The sequence below is a fragment of the Melitaea cinxia genome, chromosome 6 (genome assembly GCF_905220565.1).
Source record: "Melitaea cinxia chromosome 6, ilMelCinx1.1, whole genome shotgun sequence".
Classification (NCBI taxonomy): Eukaryota; Metazoa; Arthropoda; class Insecta; order Lepidoptera; family Nymphalidae; genus Melitaea; species Melitaea cinxia.
Genome location: NC_059399.1, coordinates 4,549,602 through 4,560,430, shown reverse-complemented (window position 1 = coordinate 4,560,430; position 10,829 = coordinate 4,549,602). Strand labels below are relative to the sequence as shown.

Here is a 10,829-nt window from a genome sequence, read left to right as displayed (position 1 = left end):
CGTTTAATTAAAGTTCAGAATTAGAATTCAAACTTAAACAATAAAATATATTTGTAATGAAACATTCCATTGTAAATTTTGTTATAGCTGTTTTCTTGCATAATTTAGTAATAACCTCGAATATTCGTGAATATTATTTATATTTATGGCAACAAGTATAGAACTGCCTTAAAAGCTATTTCATTTAGTATTATAAAATATTGTTGTAACGCGAATCTTTAATATATTATTAGGTCAAACTATAAACGGTTTGAAAATAATCACAAACGATTAATGTGTATTTTATAGTCCAACAAGTACACACTCATTTTACGTCATAAATAATCCTTTCTATACATTCCATCATTCAGTTTCCTCACGTTAACAGGTGTCCATAATTTTACATTTTATATACGTAAATTATAAAATATTAAATAATATATCAGTAGAAATAAATGACAGTATTCTGTCTGAAAACCTGCTGTTAAACGTTATAATCAATGTTATCATATGACTGGGTGAACTCCGTACCACCTGTTTTTTTCATAACTATATCGATTTTTGACGTGACAATGTCGAATAAATCGATGAACATGCACTAAAAAGGATGACACATTGTCCCGTTACGCTCATTGTACGCTTCGGCTGCATCTATCTCTCCTCCACTCGATTGGCCTATGCGTCCGAGGAGATGTTTTATTATGACGTTGTCACGTTAAACTATCGTCCGTAAACCAACTTTACAGACAACCAATTTTTTTGACAAATATGACAAAGACAGTGAAAAAATCGACAAAAAAAATTATCACATTTGGTGCTGTCGTTCGGAAGTTATGTGCGTATATACATTTCAGCGATTAATTTTTATTAATAAATTTCTAAAAATGTCAACTTGATTTTAATTATTAATATTTTTTCCACAGATGGCTAACTCGAGCTTACGGCGGACGAGGCGGCGCTGTTGCAGGTGAAGAATGAGTAATATGGCGCGGTGGGCGCACGCGCTATTGGTCGCGCTGGCGCTAACAGCCGCGCGCGCCTATCTCATCATCGTCCCCGATACAGCTCCACCAGGCTATGTCGTCCTCGACGCAGCCGTCTACAAACTTGGCTCCGAACGCACTTACAACATCGATGTTCATCGCACCGCCAACTTTGTCCACCACATTCTCCGAGTCAACAGAACCAGCGGACTTGTAACATTGCGTAAAAGACTAAGATGTGACGGCGTCCTCTATCCAAATCTTTTCACATTCTACGTTGATTCAACCTCTGAACGCATTCGAGATATCGACTATTATAGCTTACCGATCAGAATATTGGTCGCAGGTGAGGATTGCAGCAGGCGCCATGCTGATTTGTACGATATTGATTTTGATCGAGTTTACGATCAAAATGATGCCGCTGCTCAATATGAAGATGATCACGTCAGGGATAAGAGAGAGGTCATCTATCAAGAGAGTATAGACTGGAGATTGTTAGAAGAAAATGAATTAGGTTCTAGTCAATATAACGTGCTGTCGACAGCGTATCCGTGGTCGAGCGCTATGTTCGAGGACGTTTTCCTTAGAAATAGTAGTAGGAAAAAGCGATCTCTTCTAGTACCATTTGATATGGCCATAGATGTAAAAATAGCTGAAGCTAAACAGTGGATTTCCGAAACCTACGCCAGTTTTGCTATACCAACTACGGATCGGTGGCAGGGAATCTGTTTGAAAAAGTCTCAGTTTGTAAACTCTCTGACGGCATTCTTACCGAGAACAGTGCAAAAAATGTGTCGTGTTCAATTTTTGGATGTGAGTGATCCTCGCTTTGTTATCGAAAATAGTCAAGGGGACTTGGTGGCGAGCAATGACGTGTGTATTCAAGAACCCATGTGGAAAGTATCTATCCTTTTCACCTTTGACTGTGAACGGACTAATATTGTAGACTCGGACCACAGATTAAAGATAGTGTATCACCATCAAGAACTCAACGACACTGATATAGCGAGAAGGGTAAAAAGGGAACTGCGCAATCAATCACCATACTTCGAACAAGCCTTGTATGTGGCTTCCGTCGCTGAAGAACAACCGCCAGGAGTTATAGTCACAACAGTTAGAGCACGGTAAGTTTTCTTTATTACCGACATTTAATTTCATGGTACAGTACCTGGGTGACCGAGCTCCGCTCGGTATTTTTAGTAAATCATGAAGGATTAGTAGTAGAAGAGAGAGTTAAAATGATTCGCTGCCGGTTTGGATGAAGTCTTTTTTAACCGACTTCAAAAAAGGAGGAGGTTACTCAATCCGGCCGGAGGAAACTCAATATATATATATATATATATATATATATATATTGCTCTTCTTGATTGCTCTTTCGTCATAGTATATATATATCATCACGAAATCTTCAAATAATATGTCTTTAGAAATCAACTCCCTTTTCGGGTGAAAACGGGGGAGGGTAGGTTGACTCACTCATCACAAAATCTTCGAAACTATAACACCCACAAACTTGCAATTTGGCAAGTAGGTTCCTTATGGGGCGTAGATATCCGCTAAGATCTGATTTTACGAAAATCTACCCCTAAGGGGAAAAAACGGGGGATGGAAATTTGTATGAAAGTCTTATGTTTTTGAAGTAAGAGACTTGAAATTTAAAACGTATGATCTATAGATGGTGAGAAGGTGCCCAAATAATGCATCGAATCTCGAAATATAAAAGGGAAAGGTCACTAACTCACTCATCACGAGAACTCAAAAATTAATGAAATGACGATTCGAGAGTGCTCTTGGAGCCTATTTGAATAAAGCTGTTTTTGATTTGATTTGATTTGACTCATCATGAGATCTCAAAAACCGCTGGTCGGTCCATCCATCCAGGATGGACAAAGATGAAATTTGGCAGGGAGGTAGATTATAGTTAGAAAATGTCCGCTAAGAACGGATTTTGCAATATTTCACCGTTAAGGGGGTTTAATTGGGGTTGATAGTTTGTATGAAATATATACAGCAGCTATAAGTTCGCCAGATAGATTTATACTCCAGCCTGAAAATAAAACTAAAAATGTGGTGTATAGAGAGGTTTTATAAAAATAACTATTAGATTATACCAAATTGTGCCTTTTAAAAAGTTACTCAATGTGATAAACATTTCAAGTGACTGAAATAAAAAAATAATTTGCGTTAAGCATCTTAATAGTAATGCATATCTTCATAACCACGCGGACGTAGTCACGGGCGACAGTTAGTGTATTATAAAACAAAGTCCCCCAAAAGTGTTTGTGATCGATTCCCTCAAAATCTAGTGAACGGATTTTCATGCGGTTTCGCCAATGGAGGGAGTAATGGAGAGCTTCAAGAGGAAGGTTTACGGAACGGCTTAGCCGATTTTGATGAGAGTTTCACTGGAAGTTTGCCGGGACAACTTTGTGACAAACTGGTTTCAACGCGGGCGAAACCGCGGGCACAGCTAGTATATACATATATGTATATATATTTTTAAATGTATGTTCGGGATAATTTCGTCGTTTATGAAAAGATTTTGATAATTCTTTTTTTGTTGGAAAGGAGATATATCCCTGGTGGGGTACCATGATAAGGAAACCGGGATCTGATGATGGGATACCAGAGAAATCGAGGGAAACTCTCGAAAATCCGCATAACTTTTTGCTGGGCGTACCGATTTTGATGATTTTTAACTTAATCGAAAACCGATATTTATCATGTGGTCATATTTCATCGAGATCTGATTACAACTTTTGGAGTAATCTTTGATAATGCGTATTTCTTGACTATTTTTTCATTGTATTACTTGTCGATGTAATTGAAGTCGATTTATTTTCGTTTGCCTGCAAACATAATTACTAATAATGAATTAACACAAAATAAAAATAAAAAATAACGATGAATAAAAAATTGATATAAAATACACAATTACAAGATTGAGAGAAATTGCTTCTCAAAACTGATAGGCGCTCCAACAAATCGTGTTTTTTTTTTGAAAATCATATTTAAATACGAATTACATATTTATAAATATGAATAATATTTTTTTAGCGACAATAATAAAAAATATAGAAGAAAATCGTTGGAGCCGTTTCCGAGATCCAGATTCTATATATATATATATATATATATATATATATATATATATATATATACATACAAGAATTGCTCGTTTAATAGTATAAGATTATATTTTTTAACATTATAAGTTCAATTTCTTTGTTCCATTTGCTACATTGGCGTATCGTTTGTAAATGTACTTTTAAACGGTAAATATTCACATAAAATTCATTTGCCCTTACGAATTGACGTATAAATGATAAGGGCCATAACTTTTTATTACATCATCTAATTCTCAAATGACATTTCATTCTATAAAGTGAATTATCTTAATCAATGACTCATGAATGCCACGGAAGTAACACCAAGACGATAAAGCATCTGCTTTGCTTTAATTGACTCTAAGCTGGCTCGTTGAGCTTTTATGATCTCATCTATTTTATGCGGTCCGGAAACAATGTAATCGTGACGGCTAACAATAGCCGACGGGTTATAAAGCTAAAATACCTCAATTACTACGACTTGCTCAAGTCACTGGAATATGCTAGATAAACTTATCTCTTAGTACAAAGTATCTGGCTAGACTATGTCTGGCATGTTTGCTTATTTGAAGTATTACTTTTTACTTTGTTTATTATTGCTATTTTGTTTGCTAATTATTTATTTTTGTAGATTATTTATAAATGTAATAATTCAACGAGATATTATGAATATAATTATGTTCAATGTTTTTAATTTGCAATGTTAATTACTGTTGAAGCGTCAGACTCAACTTCCTGAATCCTGAATTTTTAAAACCCCCTGCACGCACAATTACATATTATAAAAATGTCAAAATTAAATTACACGCCATTATAGTTTTTATATAAAATCATGTACGAATAAGTTTACGCTCTATTGTGTAAACTTTTTGATTGAAGAAACTTATCATAATTGTGTGAATATAATAGATATGCTAAATATAATAACATTATTAAATTGAATAAGTTCCTTTATGAAGTAGAAAGAGAGAATTTAGTCAATTTCCTCGTTTTAACTGCGTGAGACTAAATTTCCCTTTGCGGAGTTATTGCGCCGCCGCCCATGTAATTAGATGCGGTGGTGTACGAATAACTAGGACGGGATGTTGCTTGTGGCGGTTGAAGTTTGGATAGTTAAGTTTTTTAATAAAAACTAACCGAAAGTGATTTTTTAGACGGTACCTTTCAAACAGATTTATATTATGCATTGTTGTCTTTCGATTGATTTTGTTGACCTATAATACTAATTTAACCTAGGAATGTAATATATATCAAAAGATCAAAAAAAAAACAATCTACTCACCCTATAAAGATTTTAGAAAGAATCCTCGACGCCATATTAGTGTTCGTAAAAAGTCTTGATTATCAAAGTTTTCTCAATGCAGGTTTTAAACTATGCCGGTGGTAATACGATGTTAAAGCTCTTACAGCATGTAAATAACCCTTGAAGGTTTTAATACTATGATATCATTGGCTAGAAAATCGAAAGACCGATTGTCCAGTATAAACTTGTAAAATAAAGTGCAGAGTAACAATTAATATAAAGGTATTTGTTTAAGAGTATTACGGTTATTACGGTACGGTTTATTTGAGTAATATTTACGGTATCTTACCTCTCCTTAATTTGATAATTTTGACTTATTTTCAACGACGAAATGTAAACTATCAAACTATTTTATACCTATAACCCAAAAATATGCTCACAGTCATATATATAAGCTATTCAACTGCGTTCCTTTAAATACAGGGTTCTATAGGTGTTATTGGTCAGGTTCTGCGTAAAAACAATTACTATCCTGTTTTAAATTTCACTTTATTTAAATAAAGCTTGATAGACTCGTTCCGAATGATACCTTTCGTGAGCGCGTAAGCACGCCTATAATAATTTATAATGAGAAACATTCTATGAGAAATAGAATTCATTTCCCTATGTGGTTCTTTAGTTGTATGCGGCAGTTAGTATTAACATTTAACTTTATCGACGTTTTTAAGGCTAAGAAAAATAGCGTTGAACGGTTATGCAGAAGTACTTTGCTAGAGTAGCTCGTATAATTAGGACAAAGTAAAATTTAAAAAAAAGGCTAGGTTTTTTTTTTCTCGAAACGCGTTTTATTATACCTCCAGAACTCCCTATTTGAAGGAACGTAGCTAGCAGTCAAACACCCATAATTTAGGAAAACGATAAACCAGTGTTACAATCCTATCCCATTTTACTGCTATTATTCAACAATATTGTATTCTATTAATTTGTATTGTATATTAATTCGTATATTAATTTGTATATGTATTCGAAACTAAAATTTTGCTATACATGCTTTTAATGTGGCCTAACTCCTCAGTGATCCAGAAAACAGTCCAGTTACGTACTCCATGTCGAGTTTGCTGGATTCCCGATCTGCTGGCATGTTTGCGGTCGACACTAGAACCGGTGTGGTGACCACGCAGGCCCGCCTGGATCGAGAGAGACTTGACGTCCATTACTTTAGAGTGGTAGCTCAGGATGATACGTTTCCACCGAGAAGTGGTACCACCACGCTTCAGGTTTGTACCAAGTACCATTATTCGTTCTTTTTCTTTGTATTAAGTTTTCAATTTTAAACTCCGTTTATTTTATTAAGTAAGTAGTAATATTGAAATTAACCATACTTATGTTTTACTTATCTAAGCCTAAAACGTTGAGAAAAGTAAAGGGCATTAAATTTTAATACTTAATTAAGATAATTCGTACATATATGCAATGTTTTTGTAGGCATACACAGAAAAAAACTGTCAATTGGAAGTCTGAGCCATAAAGTACAGTCATTCATTCTTGTACCTATAACTAAGTATGAGAAATTGATACAATGGTTCAAATTTTAACTATTAACAAAATCAATATGCAAGATATAGAACGTCCTGAACTTTTTTGAAAACTTATACAATTATGAATAAAATCCGAGCGATTGAAAATATATACAAAAATCCGACAGCAACTGTCGGAGGGGGGGGGGGCACCAGACACAACATTCGTTTGTCGGAGGATCCTCCCTTTTGCGATGGTGGATAAGGGACTTCACACCCTGTTCCTCGCTCACACCCCCAAACTGGTGACCCCGACGTGATGTTCCTCGCACTCCCCTAAACGTAGTTTTAGCCTCAAAGCTATATTAATAAATAATTAATTGATATATCATAATATTTCAATAATGTTATTACTAATGCAAGCGATCATTTACATACCTTAATACCCCTCTATATTCATTATAAATTAATTTATTATAAACAAATCAATGTAATAAACAGAAAGTGATTTTAGATTCTGTATACGAAATTAAGTAACCCTCTGACTTTTAATTATTTAAATTTATAATTATTATAATCCCAGTTAAGGAAATTTATCTCTCCAATTAATTTAGAATTCATATTATTTACTTGAGTATCAAAGTTTTGTAAATTATATTTGAGTTATGAAATAAAGGACAATTTCAACATCTAAAAATAATTACACAATAAGCCCATAATTTCATTTTGTATACCTAGACAGTAATAAAACTAGATGCAAATTATTACTAGGAACATATACGGGATACTCGACTCCTAACTACGTAGTAGCACGTATACAAAGTAAAATTTAAAGAAGGACTAGGAATTTTTGTCCACCCAACTAGGTCACCTATTACACCTACAGAACCCGCAATAGGAATCCGAAAGAGTCGAACATTCCTGTATATGTAAAGTCGAATTATCAAGAATATAGAACGAAAATGTTACCCAATAGTGTATTTCGAAGTAATATGTCGGTACAGGAAATGTTTCGTATAACTTTAATTTAAATTATTCAATAATACTTTTAAAGCACTTTTGAAGGTTCAATCAGCTACCGGTTCGAAATGACGATTGATTTGGTATAACAAGCTACAAAGTGGTCGTTACGGTTATAAATAAAATACGTAAAAATATCTACGTTTTTATGTAAAATAAAATGACAAACTTTCTGTCAATTATTTTAAGTTGAAATCAATAGTTGAAGGTATGTTAAAGTAACGTAAAATAATGAACTAATGATACCTAACTATCATGTTTGAATCGATAATAACTCCGTTTAATGCAAAAAATAATAATTCATTCATTTATTAAAGACAAACTTTATATATTAAAGAAAAAAAAATAATTTATAAAACGATAATTTAAAAGAACTTTTGAATCCTACTTGAAAAAGGTAATTTTCGATTATGATTGTTTTTTGTTTTTGAAAAACCTCTAAATGTGTGTAACCTAACCCTAATATCAAAGTAAGTAAGTAATAATACCTACGATTTTATTTTTGTGTTCGAATCCTGCTGGAGCGGTCAATTTTTGATATGATATTCAAAAATGTTTAGAATTCCTAATGTGGGGGTAACACAAAAATAAAATCGTAGGTATTAATAATAGCATGGTGTCGTCTCCTGTCAAAGATTTTCATTGTAATATGAAACTTTGAATAGTTACGGGTCTCTGTAAAGAACTCACTATAGACGGCGCCACGGTTCGCTTAAACCGAAAATAAAAATCATCATATCAAAAATTTCGCTCTAGCGGGTACATCGTTCCATAGCTTAATTGGCTAGAGCGCCAACACGGTCAGTCGGAGACGCGGGTTCATCCCGCTGGAGCGGTCAATTTTTGATATGACATTCAAAAATGTTTAGAATTCCTAATGTGGGGGTAACACAAAAATAAAATCGTAGGTATTAATAATAGCATGGTATCGTCTCCTGTCAAAGATTTTCATTGTAATATGAAACTTTGAATAGTTACGGGTCTCTGTAAAGAACTCACTATAGACGGCGCCACGGTTCACTTAAACCGAAAATAAAAATCATCATATCAAAAATTTCGCTCTAGCGGGTACATCGTTCCATAGCTTAATTGGCTAGAGCGCCGACACGGTCAGTCGGAGACGCGGGTTCGAATCCCGCTGGAGCGGTCAATTTTTGATATGATATTCAAAAATGTTAAGTAAGTAATATTTATTTTTTTTCCTTAGATAAACGTGTTGGACTGCAACGATCATGCGCCGATATTTGAAATGCAGCAATACGAAGCCTCGGTCAGAGAAGGCGCTAGTCCTGGAACAACTGTGTTAACACTGAAGGCTACAGACCAGGATATTGGAAAAAATGCTGAGGTAACAATACATATTACAATTTAAGATATTAGTAATAACAGTACATACTACGCTGAATAAGCTGATAATGTCAATCCTGAAGTAACTTTACAATAGTCAAGTTAAATTAATTCTAAGTTGGTTTATAAATGGTATATATCGAAGTTGTATAGTTAATAAATTGATTCGCAATATTAGATAAAGACTATAACAACTGCTTCAGACATAAGATACTTTTCTTCTGTAAAAGAAACGTTGAAATGCTACATTTATGAGATCATAATGTGTACTTATTGTGGAGTTAAAATAACTATACAAATCAAAAATATATTTATTTATTTATTACTACTTTATTGCACAAAACATTAAAGAATTGTACAAAAGGCTGGTTTAATGCTAAAAGCATTCTCTACCAGCCAACCTTAGGACGTACAAGAGCGGACGTTTGTAGGTGTGTAAACTTGAGTATTAGTAAAATTCATATTAAGAGAAAAAAAGGGAGGAAAAATAAGGTAACGCTAGTTACAATCGTTATATTATATACACGAGAAAATAATTCATATACATACTATAAAAATACATGTGTACATATATATTTAATATCAGCTATCAAACATGTATTTTCAAGACTAAGTCACAATAAAAATTTTAAATTGATTAACTATTCAGACTAGGAAGCTTCACTTAATAATACAAGATAGTAAGACATTATTAGTGCACTGCATCCATAATTAAAACGAGTTTGACAACCAACATCACTTGTTATATCGAAACAATTATCATAAGCTCTACATAACAGAGCCCTTCCACGATGGATATTCATGACCCGGTTATTATGGAGAATGAATAATTTATAACTTTTCCGAGATTCTTTTAAAGTCGTTGGCTGTCATCGCGAGAAAAATATTATAATAGACATCGTAACGCATTAACTTCTTCATAATCTTCAAGGTAAAATGATGGCGAATAGTGTGAACTTTTGTGTAAGTCTGTTTAATAAAGACATTTATTTTTTTTTGTGCTGTGTGGCTACGGCACTAAAGAATTTAGCCACCCCCTCTCTTCCCGTGGGTGTCGTAAGAGGCGACTAAGGGATAACAAGGTTCCACAACCATCTTGGAACTTAAGAAGCCGACCGATGGCGGGATAACCATCCAACTGCTGGCTTTGAAATACACAGGCCGAAGACGGGCAGCAGCGTCTTTGGTGCGACAAAGCCAGTACTGCGGTCACCAACCCGCCTGCCCAGCGTGGTGACTATGGGCAAAACACATGAGTTCACGTTATTTTTGACGTAAACTTGTGGAGGCCTATGTCCAGCAGTGGACTGTATAGGCTGTAATGATGATGATGATGATTTATTTACTAGCTGCTGCCCGCGTCGTCGTCTGCGTAAACGCTATACAGCATCAAAAATACCTACGATTATACCTTTTACAATAACATTCATTTACCCGTTTCTTCTTAACCGACTTCGAAAAAAGGAGGAGGTTCTCAATTCGACTGTATTTTTTTTTTTTTTTTTTATGTATGTTACATCAGAACTTTTGACCGGGTAGGCCGATTTCGACAAATTTTGTTTTAATCGAAAGGTGGTGTGTGCCAATTGGTCCCATTTAAATTTATTTGAGATCTAACAACTACTTTTCGAGT

At 34.3% G+C, this 10,829-nt stretch overlaps 1 protein-coding gene across 1 annotated transcript in view; it reads left to right on the top strand.

Moving 5' to 3' along the window:
* Positions 1-962: 962 nt before the first annotated feature.
* LOC123654496 (protocadherin-like wing polarity protein stan) overlaps positions 963-10,829 on the top strand; it is a 50,728-nt gene continuing 40,861 nt past the window's right edge. The window contains exons 1-3 of the mRNA XM_045590396.1: positions 963-2,086; positions 6,388-6,589; positions 9,057-9,197. Of these exons, the coding sequence (XP_045446352.1) occupies positions 963-2,086; positions 6,388-6,589; positions 9,057-9,197 (1,467 nt within the window). The remainder of the gene's footprint in view (positions 2,087-6,387; positions 6,590-9,056; positions 9,198-10,829) is intronic.